This window comes from Danio rerio, chromosome 15 (assembly GCF_049306965.1).
Source record: "Danio rerio strain Tuebingen ecotype United States chromosome 15, GRCz12tu, whole genome shotgun sequence".
Lineage (NCBI taxonomy): Eukaryota > Metazoa > Chordata > Actinopteri > Cypriniformes > Danionidae > Danio > Danio rerio.
Window position 1 is genome coordinate 9,404,078 of NC_133190.1, and position 21,272 is coordinate 9,425,349.

General features: G+C 37.4%; 1 protein-coding gene across 6 annotated transcripts in view; it reads right to left on the reverse strand.

Annotated features, from left to right (window-relative positions):
• Positions 1 to 21,272, reverse strand: part of tnfrsf19 (tumor necrosis factor receptor superfamily, member 19) — a 78,168-nt gene that overhangs the window by 11,153 nt on the left and 45,743 nt on the right. For all 6 annotated transcript variants that reach the window (XM_073923086.1, XM_073923087.1, XM_021481423.3 and 3 more), the window contains 1 exon segment: positions 1,023 to 1,184. In XM_073923086.1, coding sequence (XP_073779187.1) covers positions 1,023 to 1,184 — 162 coding nt within the window.

Genomic DNA, 21,272 nt, shown 5'->3' on the forward strand with positions numbered 1-21,272 from the left:
TATTGTTTATTTTAATTTATTATTCACATATTAATCATTATACAATTTAAATAAATTATAAAATTATTATTATTTATTAATTTATTATTGAATTATTGGTGGAAAAACAACTGTAAAATCATACTCACAAGTACCATTACCTCCCCAAAAATGTAGTGCGAGTAAAATTCATTCATTCATTCATTCATTTTCTTGTCAGCTTAGTACTTTATTAATCCGGGGTCGCCACAGCGGAATGAACTGCCAACCCATCCAGCAAGTTTTTACGCAGCGGATGCCCTTCTAGCCGCAACCCATCTCTGGGAATAGAGTAAAATTATCTATTGTAAATATTACTCAAGCTATGAGTAAAAAGTAGCCCTTTTAAAAGTAAAGCCTGGTTTATACTTCTGCGTCAAGTGATCGGCGTGACCCACGGAAGTGCATTTATACTTCTGCGTACTGTTTCTGTTGCTCTGCAATAACACTTTCGAAACGCTAGTTGGCAGAGAGTTGTTTATGTTCCTCTGTGTCGAGTTTCTTCGCTGTGGTTTTGTTTTTTCTGAACGCTTCCTTAATGTACAAGCGGCTCAAACTCGCTCATTTTGAGGCAGGACCTGGCTGACGTGCAACAACTTTAACCATGAGGTAAACACAAAACAAAACTTTACATCCGGAGCTCCTTCACGGGACTCCACACTTGTAAACAATCGGGCTTGCGTGGCTCACAGTCCTGCCCACACTCGTCAGTGCTACCAAGCCGACTAATCACAGAGCTTGTGCTGTGTGTCGTTGCGACCTTTAGTTACATTTTTTGAGAGGTGCGCGTCGGCAATATTTTCCAGGGGAAAACGGGGGTCTCAGGCAAAAAAAAAAGCCTGGGAACCACTGCTTTACAAGACTCAAAAGCCTACATACAGCACCTTTAAAGTAGCAAAAGAGAAAACTGCAAGTGTAGTTTAGCTAACATTACAGTTCTGATTCTCAGTGTGAACGCGAAATCAATCTGCTAGTCTCAAGTGGATGTGTCAGCTGTGTTTCACCTGGTTTCTTCTCCAGCAGCTGTCTCTTACAGTAGATCACACAGAGGATGAAGAGCGCCAGGAGGACAGTGGCCAGAGCACTGCAGATCACAGCAGCCAGAGCCATGTCTCGAGGACTGCTCACTGTCGACGGCAGAGGCACCAGATTCACCCGGCCCATACCTGACACACAAACACACAGAGAGACCGCTACGTTACAGATTGACTCTCTCACTCCATTTCACACTTACTCAAGAGTTTATACACTGCAAAAATGATTATTATTTAGAGTTTTTCTCTTTTTTTCTAGTCCTGAGAGTATCAAAAAATTATCAATCATGGAGCATTTTAAAACTATTGTCTTGTTTTTAGAAATAACACATCAAAATTAAGTTAAAATAGACTTTTTCTGTAAAAAAAAAAAAAAAAAAAAAAAAGCTAAATAGTCTGTCAATGGGGTAAGAAAAATAATCTTATTTCAAAGCAAAAACCAGGTTATTTTGTTTCTTTTATAGACTCCAAGCAAGAAAAGCAGTCAGAGTTTATGCTAAAGGGTCAGGGGTGGTTCAAAGATACATCCAAGAACACTGTCACATTTGAATTTTGATTTATTTTGTCATTAATCAAATGAGAATATTCCTAAAAATATATATTTAAAAAAATGACTTTTTCGAGGAGCCCTCAGTGACTCCTGTGTCCCTCCTATCTAACAAATCTAGAATCGTAGTTGTAAAATATATATATATATATATATATATCTGTAAATTAGAAGTTTTCCATATTTTATGGTTCATGTTTTTATTTTTACCTGTTTGTTTATACGTTTGAAGGTTTTACAGTACAAAAACCTTGTAATAATTTGCCAGTACATTTTCTATTATTATATATTCTGAATAAGTCATGTTCTGACTTATTCCTCTATGTACTGTTTCTCACACAAGATTATTATTTCAAACTACTAATATGTCAATAAAAGAGTTAATTTTTAACATCAAAAGTGGACAGAGCAGAAATCAAGCTCCACAATGCAATTCACAACCGAAAATAGACGGAAAACACTTTGTGAATCACACAATACAGAAACTGTTCATTAAAGAGCCCCTATTATGGGTTTTTGACAATGGCCTTCCATGTACAGTAGTGTGTAACACAGCTCTATGGCCCCGTCAGGTCTTGATGCCCAATTCCGATTTGTTGCCTATATCTGATTTGTTTGCCTGTCTGTTTACACGTTGTTTTAATTGTGACCCATATCCAATTCATGCGTTTACACTTGCCATACAATTTATGATGTCGCGCATGCATAAAGGCAGGTTCTAGCATCTGTGCCACATTAGCGAAGATGGAAGAAATTGTCTTGTTTTTAGCTCTGCGAAATATGCGAAGTGTAGTATAAACAGTGAATGGTTTAGTCCAGATTTACCCCCACGCAGTTTATGTAATGGTATGGCCCTGATATGTGTGTGTGTAGTTGAAGATGTAGCCTTTGCCTGTGTGCGCACTGGTGTTGGAGAGAATATTCTATGTGTAGCCTGCAGTGCGTGTATTAATAGCGACAAAAAGCAAAAGTTAAAACACGAAGTTCGCCCAACTTTAAAATGATTTCGAGGCGGAGGTGGGAAAGGGCCGTCATCGCAGTATGCACCTATGGTTTTTATGTTTTATGATGTCCTCCACCATTCAGAGGAATTTGTGGGTGCGAGAGAGATCGCAGATTGTGACGACTGACCACTTTCCTCCTCTGTGTTTCCTCTGATGTTGTTTACCGCGTCTTCTTTGTCATTAAACCGCGGAGAAGCACCACATTGTTGCAAGTTTAATGATGTCGAAATTGGGTCACATTTAACTGGCAGTGTAAACGGGGCCTAAGCGAAGTGAAATATGCAGCTAAGTAGGGCTGTGCAATTAATTTAAAAAATCACAACTGAAGCACACGCAATTTTTAAATCGCGAAAGGCTGCAATTTTTATCTATTAATTTATTTCAAATTTTATTCAGAATATGTTCTTGTGCGCATGATTTTAATATGTTAACCAATCAGAGCTGACGCGGCACACCGGGCAATTACAGTTAAGTTGATTAGGAGAAAGATGTTAACCAGCTCACTCTGCCTAGACAAAGTGCCGAATAGGCGAGCAGGAGGAAAGAACATGTTATATGGATGCAGGTCACAAAAAAAATGATTTGGTGCCAAAGAGAAATTCAACAACAGTCGTTTGGGAGTATTTTAGATTCAGGAGAGACGATGGGCCCTATCATACACCCGGCGCAATGTGGCGCAAGGCGCGGCGCAATACTTGTTTGCTAGTTTCAGCTTGGCGCAATATATGTGCACCCATAGGTGTTCTGGTCTAAAAAGGAAGGCGTTCTTAGGCGCACGGCTTGCGCGTTGCTATTTTGAGAAACTAAAATAGATTTTTCATTAGACCAAAACAATCCTGGTCTAAACTCTGGCGCAGAGTTGCGCCTCGCTTACACACTGCTTAATACGCACAAGAGAGCAATAGGCAAATATCTTTACATATGAAAAAATTAAATATTAAGGATATATATAGGATATAATAAGAATAAATATAGGATATAAATATAAAGGATTAAAATATTACAAAACATATTATTTTCTAGCCTACATAAATATGAAAAATCACTGCTTTTATGTCTTCTTCATCTCGGGAGGCTTTTTCAGTTCATTCATAACAATTTGCCTTTGTATATTATTATTATTAGCAGTATTATTTATTATATGCATATTTATATTTGTTTTATTAAAAACAAGCTTAGATTTGTCCACCTGTCAGGTTTTAGACCATATGGGGCACAGCATGTGTTTTAGAATATAACTCAGGTTTTTGAACACACTTCGTTATTGTTGTTTATTAATTCGTTTGCTGGAAATTAGAACTGAATTTAGAAATAGTTTTCAAACGAATATTTGCGCTTAACAAACGCAATTAATTATTTATAGACTAATTGATGTCTGTGCGTAAAGGTTTCCCTATCCAAGAGCGAAAGTGAAAGTAGATCCATTATCTGTCATTCTCATGCAGTAGATGCTCTGTGTAATAGTTTTCTGTTAAAAAAACTGTTAACTGTTAACTGTTTGCTAGTGAAATGCTCAGTTTTTCCACTTAGACTTACTTTAAATCCTGTAAATAGCGAATGCGCTTATGGCGCGACGCAGCTGGCTCTTAAAGGGAATGGGAGATGAGACTCTAATTGGTTTATTCTCAAAACACACCTATAACTCATTAAGAAAATAAACTCAACACTTTTAGACCATGCGCCACGGCGCAAAGAGGATTTAAATTAGCAAAAACGCGTTCTGAAACGCCCTGAAACCGTTGTGCCCTGCGTTTTGCACTCTGCGCATGGACCGTCAAAATAGAGCCCGATGTGTCACAGAGCAAGGCAATTTGCAAGACTTACTGACATTGTTTCAGTAAGCTACCAAAGCAACGTTACTTGTTTTACGTTCTACTATTCTCAATTTAAAGCACAAATACACAGGTTGTAAAAAGACAAACCAAACAAAAAGTTAAAGCAACTAAAAAGGAACTTCTACACTTTTCATTTTAAAACCATGTGACCCTCTCTATCTCATATTTCAATAAACCTACCAAAGCCAAAAAGCCTCAACTTGTGTGTGTGTGTGTGTGTGTGTGTGTGTGTGTGTGTGTGTGTGTGTGTGTGTGACAAATCTCCTCTGGCTGTGGTTGCGGTTGGGAATCAGCTCCAAAGAAAGTGCTGTTTAAATAGCCGAAAATGTCCTGGAGGTGAAGGGCACATTCCCAGCCTGCCGATAATTTTTCACCCTTTCACCCCAGGCCAGTCGGGCCTTCACTTGCCAGTCTAGCGATCCCATTATTAAGCGTCAGATGAAGGGCCCGCTATATGTTTTGAAGTGGGATCAGGGAATGTGTAAAGAGCCTGAGAAAACAGCTGCCCCGCTCTGAAGGCACCACACCATCTCTGATGTCACCGTCTGGAGAGTCTTCCCTTCCCTTCCCTCAAGACAACAGGCATCTAAGAGACTATCGGGTGACTGATCTAGCCTGGAGAAGGGCTTTTACAGCCAGTGTTCTTCTGACACCGCCTATTAAGTCGTCGAGGTAATTGGGGTTATCGTGTTATCTGGTGTGTACATCGATGTATCCGTCACTTCGAACTGGAAACGTTGGTTGGCATAAATATTTATTTTGCTAGGTAAATCGATTAAAGGTTACGCAATGCATTAGAAAGCGAAGCACAATGAAGGATTGATTCACAACAAGTGTAATTTCAGTTCCTGATTAATAAATAAGTAAAGAAAACTATTTACAATGCAAAAAGTGCAATGTTCAATGTTTTTCTCTTGATTGTTGTTCAAATATCAAAAAATGCTTCAATCAAGATACATTCTCTAGACCAGCAAAAAAATAACTGTCTTGATTTAAATAATAATATTAATAATAATAATAATAATAATAATAATAATAATAATAAAAATTTAGAGTTTTTTTTTCAAGTAATCTGCCATGGGATTAGCAAAAATATATGTCAAAATGAAAAATAAGTTTATTTTGGATACCCCATTGGCAGAACACTTTGCTTGTTTTGAGAAAAAATCATTTAATTTTGGCATATTATTTCTTAAAATGACAATATTGTTTGTTAGTCAAAAAAAGCTTCTTGATTTTAGAACTTACAGATATTTGGACTAAAAACAAAACACATTATAGCTGCAAGCAGCAGTTATCGGGACCAAGCAAGAACGGGCAAGAAGCTGCAGAGTTAATGGAAAATTGGGCAGCATGGCCTGAGGCACATTTGGTGGAAATTGGACTAACAATCTATGGAGAGTTCAAGGGTGCTTTCACACCTGCCTTATTTAGTTTAGTTGAATCACACTAGAGTTTGTTTTCCCTCTTGATGTGGTTCGTTTAAACAGTTGTGAATGTAGCAATCATACTCGAGTGCGGACCAAAAAAGCGGTCCATTTGATAGAGTGGTTCGTTTGAGGTGAGAATGTGATCCGAACTAAAACAGACCCAACCTCAAAAAGTACTGCGCCTTTTGGACTAATCCAGCTGCCGTAGGCCGATGCGCTGTGCATTATGGGATATGGAGAAAAAAAGTTTGTTGACAGCGCTTTACCAACAGAGAGAGAGGGGGGAAAAACATTACCTGATGGATCGTTGGTAATATTTCTGCAAGTTGACCATGTCGCAGGTTAGCTAAATTAATTCACGCCTCCTACTGAAGTGATGTGCGATGCATTAAAACATTGTTTTCCAGCAGCAGCCGCGGTTCATTTTCGAAATGTATAGTTTGTCTAAAGTGATGTATACAAACTATATAGTATACTATGAGCAGAGATACAATCAGTCAGGGCAGTCATCCCTCCATAGTAAAAAGCTGCATTTTGTGTCTGCCGGTCTGTTTATTGGCAGGTGTTCCATTGGTATTTTCCCGCACGTGAATTCGGACCAATCGATAAGCAGTTTAGAAACTATGTTTAACAACATCTGGCCAATGAGTGATGTGGATTTTGTCAGATGACTGCATTTTGGTTCTTTATATCTGGTTCGGACCAAAGCCAGCAGTGTGGTGTGAAAACGACCCAACGATGGCAGAAAATGCAACAATGTCTCATTTATTGCCCTTGGTCCAGAGCAAATGATGCAAACTACAGATGTGAAAGCAACCCAAAACAACAGATTTTCAAACTAATTCAAAATGGTGGACAGGGAGTCATGTCAGTTAGGGAATAATTAATATAAATGTTTTCGCCATGATCCAAGGTCCAAACAAGACCAGTCTTATAACAATAGATAAAACTATTCAAAAGTTATTTGATAAAATTTGTATGATTTCTAACGATCAAATTTAATTGTTTGTCAATTTTACCCAGAAGGTGGTGCAAACTGGTGTGGTTTAGTAAATGTCAGGTCTAGATTGCATACTAAGTTTGGTTTCAAAACGGTGCAGGTAATCTCAAACCATAATTGTCATAACACACAAGTTTGGTGTGAATACTTCAACGCATTATGAAGATATCGCCTCAGGTCCATTTTGGCAACTTTTACGTTAAATATGTTAGCAAGTTCATTCGAAAACAGTTCGTCAAATCAACTTGAATTGGTCAGCATGGTCTGTAGATCATGTGATTCAATTTTGGTGAAAGTTGGACAAACGGCATAGAATGAGTTAGATTAAATTTTACAAAAATACGGTCGTAGCGAAAAAGGGTCATCTGGTGTGTGTGAATTGGCTTGAGCCAAGGAATCAGAGGATTTTGATTGTAGCCCATTCATGGCTAGGTGAAAGTTTGGATTAATAGTGGCACTAGAGAGTTTGGGTTAGAGAGTTCAAATTGGCTTTGGTTGACGATTAGACTGTCCTCTACCAATGTGCCAAAGTTTGTGCAAATGCTGCAAACAGAGAAAAGAAGAAGAAGAAGAAGAAGAAGAAGAAGAAATTCAGTTAGCTTATTAGATTTTACAAATTTAAGTGGATTGAACAAAAAATAATTAAATTGCCCTGGCACATTTTAAATTACTTTGAACAAACAACCCACATACTTGAGCGTATGCAAACTGTCTCAACACAAATCCATTAAGTTAACTTACTAACTTGCTAACTGATGCCCTCTATTCATTGTATTATTTATATGGAATTGTACGAATTCATAACACTAATTTATAGCTTTTTTTTTTTTTAGATTGTTTGATTGTTAGAATAAAGCATGCATTAAATTCATCCCTAACCACAGCCATAAACATAACCATGACAAGACTGTAGCAGATTTTGTGAACATGTACAAATTAGCACAAATGGCTAACCAAAACAATGTGGTTACAAATTTCCAAAATACTACATTAATGTTAACATTTCAAATCATAACATGGGCTCAGGACTACTTTGGCAAACTTTTGTCAAATACCACAATACATAGCTCTATCCACAAATGTCAGTTAAAACTGTACTGTGCCAAAAGGAAGCCCTATGTTAACAGTGTCCAGAAGCGCCATTGACTTCTCTGGGCTCAGAGGCATCTGGGATGGACCATCAGTGTAAACATGTTTATTGGGAAAAATGGACGCTGTGTGCTTTGGACCAAAGAAAAATAAAAGATAATCCAGACTGCTACCAGCCAAAAGTGCCCTTGGCAAAGGTAACTTGCACTTATATTAATGCTGAAAAGTACATTTGGAGCACAGTATGCAGCCTTGTTTTCCAGGGACGCCTATACATATTTCAACAAGACAATCCTAAACTAAATTCTGCACACATTACAAAGTCCTGGCTGCAGTGGAAGAGGAATCAGATTCTTGAGTGACCTGCCTGCAGGCCTGACCTGTCTATAATAAAGAATTTGTGGCACATTTTAAAGCACAACATGCGACAACAAAGACCCTGTATTGTTGCCCACCTTAAGACTTGTTTGCAGCAAGAATCCGAATACCCCGAACTAACGAATGCAGACCAGCTTGGACAGCTGGAAAACTCCAACTCCATTATATTATATCAGTGTTTTCCACAGACTTTAATGCTTCATGCAAAACCTTTCTGTTGTTATTTTGCTCAACGAGTAAAATCACAATACATCAAAATGTATATAGTAACTGCACAGACATGCTTACTGGAAATCCCACATGGTCAGAGTTTGGAACAAAGGCTACAACACATTGAGCTAAAGCCTGCGGACTTCTTTATGTCGACGCATTATGTTGCTGTAATGAAGTTAAATATGAACCGTATATTTGTTTAACATCCTTTCATTGGACGAACACGAGCTTTCTTTATTTTCAGCACTGGTAAATTAATCATTAAGTAAACATGGGCTTGGCCTTCACAGATACAAGTGCTCTTTGTGAGACAATGTCAACATCAGTTGAGCCCTAAAAAGAAGTTTCTTTGTCGGAGATGTGTGCTTTTGTGCAATCCATTTGAAGACCTAATCAAAACTATAGGTGTAGGGCTCATCCTTTAGGCCTACAGTGACTAATCTCTGACTTAAACATGTACAGCGTTTGCCCAACAGAATATTTAGACAATGTGGAGCTTTGCCAAGGTGTTGCTGTGTGGATACAAACGAGTGATTGTTAGGCTTTTGTGAGTGCTTTCTAGTAGTCTAAAGATTCTACCAAATATTATCCTACTTGCATAGTACCAAAACTGAGGGAGCAGTATGTATTACAGAGTGTGCATCTATCCCATGAGGCTTTAGGAGATTTTTGAATTGCAATGAAGTGACACAAATGATGACAAGTGAAAAGATGAAGAGTCTTGTCGGCGATCCCAGTTGTAAGAGCAACAAATAATAAGTTGACTTCTAGTTGATCATTTGGAAAAGTGGCAGAAGGTCGACTTTTCTGATGAATCATCTGTTGAACTGCATCAAATCCTCCCAAATACTGCAGAAGACCTATTGGAACCCACATGGACCCAAGATTCTCATAGAAATCAGTCAAGTTTGGTGAAAAAAAAACTATGGTTTGGAGTTACATTTAGCATGGGTACAAGTGAGAGATCTGCTGAATGGATGGCAACATCAACAGCCAGAGGTATCAAGACATGTGTGCTGCCAATTTCATTACAAACAACAGGAGAGGACAAATTGTCCAGCATGATAGCACTCTTTCTTAGGCCCCGTTTATAGTAGTGCGTTTTAGTTTTAAAACGGCGTTTTTGATCAAAAACGATCTGCGTCCACACTAGCGTTTTACCTAGCGTCTCTGAACATATCTCCGTCCACACTACGCCACCAAAAAACGTATATCACGTGACCATTCGCGCACTCTGGGCATGCGCGTTCTAGTATAAACAGAAAGCATGCGTCTCGCTCGGCACTTGGTTATTGTTAGTCAACAAACGCCGGTTGAACATTAAACGCGATGGCAAAGAAAGCAAGAGAGGTATTTTTGTGGACAGACAACGAGGTCGAGTTGTTACTAAACATAACAAATGTAAAACTGCACAATGGCACCTAAAACAGACAATATTGCGAACAACGCTCCCATTTCTGTGCCCATGTTGTTGTTTACAGTACTGTCTTCCGGTAGCGTTAAAACCATGTGTTATAGTCATGTGATAGAGGCTTGACGAATAAGGGAAGGATACAGTGACGAAGGCAATGACAAAAAAGCCCCAATCAGGTAGCGAATCTCAGCAGTCCCGCCTCCGGTTTTTCCTCATCCACACTAAGACGGAACAGCAGCGTTTTAGAATGAAAATTGGCACTCCAGTGTTTACAAAACGCTCCGTTTTTGGCGCTCAAGAACTCCGGCGTAGTGTGGATGGATGGCGTTTTAAAACGAAAACACATTATTTTAAACGGGGCTTTATACTTCAGCCTCCACATCAAAGCTCCTGAAAGCAAAGAAGGTCAAGGTGCTCCAGGATTGGCCAGCACAGTCACCAGATATAAACATTATTGAGCTTGTCTGGGGTAAGATGAAGAAGGAGGCATGAATCCAAAGAATCTTGATGACCTCTGGGAGTCCTGCAAGAACGCTTTCTTAGCCATTCCAGATGACTTTATTTGAGCTATTGAAGAGATGTATGGATGCAGTCCTTTAAGCTCATGGGAGTCACACAATATTAATTATTTTTCCACTGCACCATAACTTTATGTTCTGTACTGTACATTATTTCTGTTAAGTTCTGTTAAGACTTTTGTCTTAGTAAAGTCATATCTTACTGTCCTAATGAATTAATTAAAAATCAAGGCATGATCATATTTTATCTTGGTCAAAAAAGCGTAATGTAGAGGCCTTTGCCTTTCGTATTAGTCACTTCTGATACCAAATGATCAGCTGGAAGTTGTTGTTCCTAAACCTTGGATAGGAATTTTGTCAGGTAGTGTAAGCAAAAAAACAACATGATGGATGTAGTACTGATAGATTCATTTATAATGCACATATTCATATTGTTTAAAGTATGCTTTTTATAATGTTTGATTTGCGATCCTAATAGAAAAAAAGGATGGGCTTAAACAACAACAATCTACTGAGATGCAACAACAATAGACGCATGCCTGTGTGAAGGAAAATAAACAGATTTTGTGTTCCTGAGAAACCACTGTAATAACCAACGCAAACTCACGGCAATTCATAACTTTTTGATTTAGTGGCTAATTCGTAGGAATTCGTACAATCTAATTTAGTATGATTTGCTCATCACCCAATGATGGTTGGGGTTAGGGGTGGTGTTGGATGTCACGCCTGCTTTTTAAAATCGTACATTTTCGTAGGACTGAACTCGTACAAATTAGCCACTAAACTGACAAAACGTTAAATACTTATGTTTCCTTGTCAGATCAGGCTGGAAATAACAAGGTCAAGCGTGAAGTGTTTCAGTTCAATGAGTTTTTGGAAGAATGTCATTTTTTTGCAAGAGAACTAAATTATTTTGTAAGCAATTGCAGAACAAAACTCAAATAAAAGTTCTTTTCTGAGAATTACTCAGTGGCGTAGCGCAAAATGCAGGGGCCCCCCTGCAGGGATCACTGACGGGGCCCACTGATGAAAAGGGGGGCGGAGCGATCACAAACTGAGGGGACGGGGGAAGTCGGTGTAGCGACGACGCGAGAAAGCAATCACAAATTGAGGAGTGGAGAAGGGAGGCGGGGTGGAGTGACAACGCGGGGAAGCCTTCACTAACTGAGGAATGATCACAAACTAAAGGAGCGGAAGAGTGGGGCGGGGTGGAGCGACGACGCGGGGAGTGTTCACAAACTGAGGAGCGATCACAAACTGACACCGAAAGCGGCGAGAGCGTCCAAGTAGCCAGAAATCATTCATTTTCAATGAGAACCGGCGGCGGCGGTGTGGGCGTCGAGAAGAGTTGAAATCAAGTCAACTTTATGGTAATGAGCTATGACACGGTTCGACGGCAAGCAATCAGAATGAAGTAGTCCAACGCTTGAGAGGAGTTCAGAGAACACAGATGTGAACTTTGGTTGCGAAAAAAAAGGGTTTGATTATTGCGGTTGCCGGATTTTTAAATATTAAAAATCGTGGGGCCCCCTAATCACCCCCTAATAAATGCTAATTTTGTTCATAGTATTACTGTAATGCTTTTATTTTGGGGGGAAACTAAATAATTGTACTAGGAAAAACACTTTTTTTATGTGTAATTGTAAAGTCTATTGGGGAATGCAAGCTTTTCAGACAAAACAAATGTTTTGTGAGAAAAAAGAAACACGACACAGTGGCTCAGTGGTTAGCACTGTCGCCTCACAGCAATAAGCTCACCTGTTTGAGTCCTGGCTGGGCTAGTTGGCATTTCTGTGTGGAGTTTGCATGTTCTCCCCATGTTGGCGTAGGTTTCCACCACAGTCCAAAGACATGCAGGATAGGTGAATTGAATTGAACTACATTGTCCATAGTGTATGAGTGTGTGTGTGAATGAATGTTTCCCAACACTGGGATGCAGCTAGAAGGACATTCTCTATGTAAAACATATGCTGAATAGGTTGCAGTTCATTCCCCTGTGGCGACCCCAGATAAAGAGACTAAACTGAAGAAAAAAGAAAGAATGTAATCACAATGATTTCCAGAGAATCGCTTCAATTGTCAAAGAATGCACATTTTGCTCTCAACATTATTGTAATGCTATCATAATGTTTTTGGTGGAAACAAAATCAGTTTACTAAGAAGAACACTATTGTTTTATGTGTAAATGTAATGTTTATTGGGGAATGCAATTGTTTTATGAGAGAAAGCAAATGTTTTGTGATAAAAACAATTGGAGGATGCAATAGTTTTTCAAGAGAGCGCAAATGTTTTGTAAGCAATTGCAAAGTTTCTCTGAGAATCACTATAGTTTTGTCAAAAAACACATTGTGTCCATAACATTATTGTAACATTATTAATTACAGAACATAAATGTTTACATAAATGTGTGCAAGTTGAGCAAATGGAAACAACAATTTTGCAAGAAAAATGTTTTGTGAGCTAATGGCAAAGTATTTTGGGGAAAAAAAAATATAATAATGTTAATGTTAATAACAATGTAATAATAATGTTATAATGTTAATAATAAAGTTTATTGATGAATACCAGCCTGATCTCATGGGGAAACGCATCTATTTTACATTTTGTCAGTTTAGTGGCTAATTTGTACCAAATTGTACGAATTAGACCCTATGAAATTATATAAATTAGCCTCTAAAGTTATGAACTGCTATGGGATTGGGAATGCGATTGTTTAATATGAGATAACGCAAATGTTTAAAGGCAAAAAGTTTTTTTTTTCCTTTAAGTTTTGCAAGAGAACAGAAATGTTTTAGTTTTTGGCCAATTCCATTATCATAAAAGGTTATTTTAACCTATTACAAAATAATTTTACTATAGAGAGAATGTTGTTGGGGAAGAGAATGCAGCAGTTTTGTGAGAGAAAACAAATGTTTTATGTAAAATTGTAAACTTTGTTTTATGAGAAAGAATATGTTTTGGAGGGAAGAACGCAACAGTTTTGCAAGAAAGAACACGTTTTGTGAGAAAATGCTGTTTTATGCAGTAATGCAAATATTGTAGCTCGAGAACATAAATGTTATTGTTTTTGGCCAACTGCATTATCATAAAAGGAGTATGTTTAGTGAGTCAACAGAATATGTTTGGAGAAAGCAATAGTATTGTGAGAAGCTCTATAATATCGTCAAAAAAAAGTTAAAACAAACAAAAAATGTTATCATAACATTATCTTAATGTTTTTCAGGGAAAATAAAATGTTAAGCATAGACAGATCGAAAGAAAAACAGATGTTTTATGAAAAATTGTAAACTTTAATGAGAGAATGCAATTGTTTTACGAGAGAATCCAAATGTTTTATGAGAAAGAATAAGTTTTGGAGGGAAGAACGCAACGGTTTTGCAAGAAAGAACACGTTTTGTGAGAAAATGCTAAGTTTTATAAGGTAACAAATATTTTAACTCGAGAACATAAATGTTATTGTTTTTGGCCAATTGCATTATCATAAAAGGAGTATGTTTAGTGAGTCAACAGAATAGGTTTGGAGAAAGCAATAGTATTGTGAGAAAAGGCAAATATTTTGTAAGCAATATCAAAAATTCACTTTAGAATTCCTTTAATTTTGTCAACAACAAAATAAAAACAAATTCAATCGTTATCATACCATTATCTTATTGTTTTTCTGGGAAATAAAATGTTAAACCTAGACAGAACACACATTTGTTGCATTTTTTTTGTGGGAGAATGCAGCAGTTTTGCAAAAGAAAACAAATGTTTTATGTAAAATTGTAAACTTGATTGCAATTGTTTTACGAGAGAATCCAAATGTTTTATGACAAAGAATGTGTTTTGGAGGGAAGAACGCAACGGTTTTGCAAGAAAGAACACGTTTTGTTAGAAAATGCTTAATTTTATACGGTAACGCAGATAGTTTTCCTTGAGAACATAAATGTTATTGTTTTTGGCCAATTGCATTATTATAAAAGGAGTATGTTTAGTGAGTCAACAGAATAGGTTTGGAGAAAGCAATAGTATTGTGAGAAAAGGCAAATATTTTGTAAGCAATATCAAAAATTCACTTTAGAATTACTTTAATTTTGTCAACAACAAAATAAAAACAAATTCAAACGTTATCATACCATTATCTTATTGTTTTTATGGGGCAATAAAATGTTAAATGTAGACAGAACACACATTTGTTGCATATTTTGTGGGGGAAAATGATGCAGTTTTGCGAGAGAAAACAAATGTTTTCTGTAAAATTGTAAATTTTATTGGGGAATGCAGTTGTTTAAGGGAGAAAGCAATTACGAGAGTGAGTTTTATACAGTAACACAAATAGTTTTGCTCGAGAACATAAATGTTATTGTTTTTGGCCAATTGTATTTCATAAAAGGTGTATGCTTTGTAAGTCAACAGAATGTGTTTGGAGATGCAATAGTCTTCCCTTTAATAGAATCCCTTTAATTTTGTCAAAACAAAATAAAAACAAATTCAAAACGTTATCATAACATTATCTTAATGTTTTTTTCTGGGGAAATAAAATGTTAAATGTAGACAGAACGCACATTTGTTGCATTTTGTGTATGGGAGAATGCAGCAGTTGCAAGAGACAACAAATGTTTTGTGTTAAAGTGTGAACTTTAGAGAATTTGGAGAATATTTGCTTTTGGAGAATGCAGGTGTATGTACGAGAGAACGCAAATGTTTTATGAGCAAAAAATAAATAAAAACGTTTGAGGAAAGAACGTAACAGTTTCCGTAAGAAAGTGAAGTTTTCGGGAAACACAAGTTTTGGATGAAGATACTATTGTTTTCTGAACAAATGCACAATTCCTTGGGGACGAGTACAACCTTCACCCTTTCCTGACTCCATTTCCCTTCTCTTTTCCCCATAGATTCTCTCTCGAGACGAGTGTACGTGTAAACATACAGAAGGAGAAAGACATGTAGAGTGTGTGAAGGACCAGCAGAACCCCAAAAAGTAACAGAAATATATTGAGTAGTTCCTCCATCTGCACCATCATGTCTCAGTGCCAGTAAATCTGGCCCAGCTGTGTGCCGTCCTCTTTCCCTTCATCCCCCCGAAAAGCAAAGCGTTTCCCCTGTTATCAGCAGCCCACAGCTGCAGCAAACACAGACAAAGAGCGGCCCTTGAAAAGATCTCACCTGCTGATGCTATCAGTGTGTGAGCCAATAGACTGCTGTCTTTGATATGAGCGCCTGTTGACTTTAGAGAATGCCACACTCGAACACATGGCCTTGAGCCCAAACAACTGTGTGGACAATTGTGTTCATGCAGATCCCGAGATTCCAACTGGCTTGCTGATTTAACGCTCCATATAAGAGCTGAAATTATTCACATCATTAGCTACCAAGGTCGGGGCTTATGCTGGTTGGGTGACATGTAGCTTTGCTGTCTATAACCTGGTGAACATCATTGCCGTCTACAAAATAAGAGCGCATTCACACAGAAAGCAGCTTTGTGTCTAAACATGCAAGATTGCGTTATCTTCAATGTTTTTTTTTTGTGTGTGTGTGTGTGTGAGGGTGTATGCACAATAGCCCCACTTCCAAGTTCTTCTGATTGGTCCACTGCCTTGGAACTAACAGTAATGAGCAGTGCTGCATGTAAAAGTTGAATTTCTTTCGCGCGCCAATTTAAAAGACGTGTAATTTACAAATGTAAGTGAATTGAACATAAAACAATTAAGTTGTCCCAAAAACAAACCTCAAGAATTGTGTTGTTTCAGCTCATTTAAAATAAGTAGTTCGAACAAACAGCAAACATCTTTTTTCGAGTGTACAAAATTTCTATTTTAGAAATCTTGATGCCGAGGCAAAACACCAGCATAAACTAATATGACTATTATCACCTCAGGTACTGATTATGTGCTTTATTCAGTGTTAAATCCAACCAATATGAGCTTAACACCATTTTATGTGACAGTTCTTTCAATACTGAAAACAGCAGATTGTTTACCTTTAATCTTGAAAATTAAATAACTAACATTAGCAAACACTTTGAAAATGAACGTCAGTGACTCAAACCAACAGTACTCAGCCTATCTAAGCCTACTTTTAGTAGTGTTAACTTGGCTTAATATGTATTCATTCGTTTATAACGCTTATCATTTTGTTGAGAGTGCAGCGGTTGGTATTTAAATCAATGACTAAACTCTTTTAACAACCAAAGTCATTACAAGTTATTGGATATTATTGTTCAACATCAAAAAAAATAAATAAATAAATAAAACAAGTTTGGAACAAGTAAAAGGTGAGTTAATGGTCACAGAATTTTCAGTTTTGGATGAATTTTCCTTTTAAATGGCGAGTATGGTGAATTTAGGGTAAAATTTATCCTTTAATACAGTTTATTAAGGGATGCTAATGATTACTTGATGATCTATTCATTGTCGATAATGCTTTAATCGATAGACCTTATTGATGACTGATTAATCATGGACATTTAAATGTTCAGTTATGCTTTCCCTGCTGAAAAATGCAGCTTAAACCAGCCTAGGCTGGCTGGCTGGTTTTAGCTGGATGACCAGCCTGATTTTAGAGGGGTTTTGGCCATTTCCAGGCTGGTTTTCCGCCATTTCCAGCCTGGTCTTGCTGGTCAGGCAGGAAAATGACCAGCTAAATCCAACTAAAACCAGCTTGACCAGCCTGGTTTAAGCTGGACTTAGCTGGTTTTGACTGGGCCCCTCTAAAACCAGCCTGGTCAACCAGCTAAAACCAGCCAACCAGCCAAGGCTGGTTTAAGCAGTTTTTTTCAGTAGGGTTGCTGAAGAGACGCGTCTACACATTACATCATAAAGTGTGTGCAGTTTACCTTACTTATGCAGTCACCCTCTTGACATCGCATATTGCGGGCGCAATGTTATGCGCAGATCTCCGTTATATTCGCAGGTGTTTTAACCAATTTTATCTGACAGACTGACACGAATATGGATCTATGCAGACTCTCATTTTATCAATCGCGCATCACGGCGAGATATGCGGGGAGCCACTCCATTCACACAACAAGCTTCTGAGCTCCTTCAGACCGATTTTATCCTTCCCAGGCAATCTAACAATACTATAAGTGCTGCGGATAGCCTGTAAAGACTGTCCAGCTCATTCTGCTCGAACCGGGCTTCATTGATGAATTAAAAAGAAACCGTGAAAATAGTTTGATGGATTGTTTTGGCGCTAAAGCATATAGCGGGCTTGTTTTAAAGCGCTTCACCTCAGATGTTATTTGTTCTTCTTGTTTATGCTGTAGATAACCAACCAACAAAATATACATCAAAATTAAGTTACACATTACACAACATATATATATATATATATATATATATATATATATATATATATATATATATATATATATATATATACACATACATATACATACACATACATGGTACAGTATTTATTGAATAATTTACAGGAAAAACAAAACTAATGAATAGACTCGAAAAAAGTGCCAAAAGTGTTTATTTACCTTAGCACAGAACATACCAATGGCATACAAATTAGCCATCTATCTGTAAGTTTCAAAACAGGAACCTTAATTTTTCAATTTTAATAACAAAAAACTATTAAACCATATAAAAAATAGTTTCAATTTAGTATTGTTGAAAACTCATCACATTCAACATTTAATCACTCACTCACTTAGATATAGAGATGGGTTTTTTAGGGAAAATTATCATATTACTATAATCTGGTAAAAGCTGGGATCTCTGGGCATGTCCCCTGCAACAGAAAAAAAAAAACCCTCTCATTTGGGACTGAGGTTTCTCGGACAGAGAGATATGATTTATTGAGTGATGTGCCTACGGTAATATTGAAAAAAATTACTATTGCGGTATGACGGTATTTACAATATTGTTACATTTACATATATATATATAGGGGGGGTTTATCTCGTGAGGCAAGGCTTTCATGAACATGAGGTAAGGTAGTTGCGCTGGTTTACCAACACTTGTTTGGGTTTGTAATTTCGTTGCATCTTCATAAGGCTGGTATTGTTTTAAATGATGAAACAGGTTTGTGATGTTGCCTGCTTTTGATGGCACGAGTCGTCTGCGCAGTTTGCATAGCACAATAGTGTTTTATGTCAGATAGTTAACATGAAGTAGCTCCAGACTACTGAAGACTAGTGACTTTTCTTGTTAACAATGTCTGAGACGTTTTTAACCTTATTTTTTTCTTACTCCTTCAAGTGCACCGACTGTAAACTTGTATACTACGTGTGGCATCCGGAAAGGCAGGCTGTAAAATGTTTGCGCAGCGTTACGTATAGTGCGTAAATATTATCGAGCAATTATCGAACTGTCCTTACCGTTTTATGGAAAAATTATATTGTGATAATTATTGATAACGAATTATCGCCCAGCCCTAGTGCATCCCTACTAGTATTCAGGTTAAAGTTAAGGTAAATTTTTTAATTAGATACTAAACTATATTAGGTTATTTAGGCAAGTCATTGGACAACAGCAATGGGCAACCAAAAAGGAAAGAAAAACATCTTAAAGGGGCTAATAATATCCTAATGTCCTGATTATCTTAGAGGTTCTAAAAATTTTCGCATCAGATTTTCCTAAGATATTGACCTTATTCTAAAATGCAAAAGTGTGCCTGTTTTCGCGATTGTTTCAGAACTTCCTATGGGAGAAATGACTAGGAATAATAAACGGCAGAAAACGGTCAAGCTACTTGCTCTACAAACAAATGTTTGCATGACTACACAGACCAAGTAGAATAATGTAATAAGTAAATATCAGTTTGCAACATTAAACAGAGAAACAAGCAGTTTTTAACGTCTAAAAATGAATGGAAGTAAATTAAACCGGAAGTCTCGAGCCAAAAAGATTCAATTGGCTGCGCCCGCTCATCGGCGAACATTGTTTTAGGTGTGTTTAATGTGTTTGGAGAATCATATTGAACTAGAGATCATCACATGAAATGAAGAAATATCAAATCAGAAAGTGAGCTGACCGAAGATGGAAGCACAACAAGCCACGGCATAGCTCAATTAAAAAAAAAAAAAAAAAAAACGTATGCATAAATTGCATTATATGCATTATAAAGTGTTCCTCACACAGGTGAGTGGGCTTGACAAACCACCTGCAGAAACCCTCAAAAAAAAAATAAAAAAACACACACTCCCCTGATGCTAGAACTTAAGGTACTATGAGGTACACATTTGTACTTTAAGTATTAATTTTTACTTTAAATGGTACAAATGTGCTACCAAACGTGCACCATTTGAAAAGGTACTGCCAGTGACAGATTTTGTACCTTTATTTCTGAGTTTTGTATGAACGTGTGCTTTTTAAAAGGGGCAAGGCACTAAACCCTGCCCATAAACCCCACCGTCATTGGGGAATGAGCAAATCGCACTAAATGGAACTAAATGAGTTCATATAAAATTAGCCACTAAATCAAAAAGCTAATAACTTCCATGAAATAGCGTTGAAGAATCTGTCTTTTCCCAGCAGCCTGCAGATAAATTATTACCCGAAGATACTGGGTTGTCCTTTTTCATGTTTTCTAGGTTGGGACTTCCATGATATGTCCCCTTTAAAACAGAGGCGTTCTCAAAAGCACAAATGCCAGGTTCTATTACTATCACCCTTTTCGGAGCCAGCAGAAAATTGGCTTCGCATCAGTTCAGACGCTTAGATGGGACAGCTGTGAGGGCCTTTGCCAAATATTTAGAGCTATCCCGTGACAAGAAAAGACAGCAGCAGATGAAACACATTAAAGCAAGTGAGAGGAACCGATAAATGCTGTGTTTTCTTCTTCATGGCTCTCGGGACGAGCCAAGGAGAGCCGGGTGTTTCTGGATTTATGGTCGTTTCTGAAGACAGGTTTGCTGGCGCAGCTGCGTGTTTGCCCCGGGCCCACGAAAAGTCATTAAAAGCATCAGATCTTTGAGTTTCAGGCAGCCGGTGTCTAATAATGCCAGAGGAGATCCTGCATCACGGATAGCGCTGAAGAAAATCTGCATTTTCTGTGCTGGAGAGGATAAGTATTGAGGTAGAAAAATGCATAAAAATGCTTCAATATTATATAGGGCTGTACAATTAATCGATTATTAATTCGATTTCAAACGATTATAAAAAAGCATTAATCGAGATAAATGATTATTGCATCATATACCGCCACTTTTCCAGTTGTACACGGGTTGCTTTTAAAAGCACGAAAGACCGCGTGCAGCACGCACACTCAGTCAGAAGCATGCGGCCGGTCAGCATTTGCTCTCATTCGCACACTGAGACGAGCAGAAGAGCGCAGACATCAAAAGTCATTTAAGCGCTTTAATGGTCAAATAGGTGTCAAAAATGCGGTGTTTAGTGATTATTTATATTAACCCTCATTTGTGTAATAAACAAACGAGTTGAGGATCAAAAGACACGTGAAAGAGAAACCAAAGAAACAGCGAGAAATATTCCTACTGCCGCCTGTTTTTATGATTATTAATCAAACAACGAGAAAATCCCTCACTAGTCTTGACTGAAGGACTGCTGTAGCTAAAGTGTTTCTTACAGTGAAGATGCTTAAAGCACAGTTTGTTTAATATTTTTATTCTATTGTATTTATTTCTCTTTCCTTTGCAGGGTGGAAAATAACTGTATATATACACTTGAAGTCAGAATTATTAGCCCTCCTGAATATTAGCAACACTTTTCCTGCCCAATTTCTGTTTAATGGAAAGAAGTTTTTTTATTACTATTTCTGAACATAATAATAGTTTTAATAACTCATTTCTAATTACTGATTTCTTTTATCTTTGCTATGATGACAGTACATAATATTT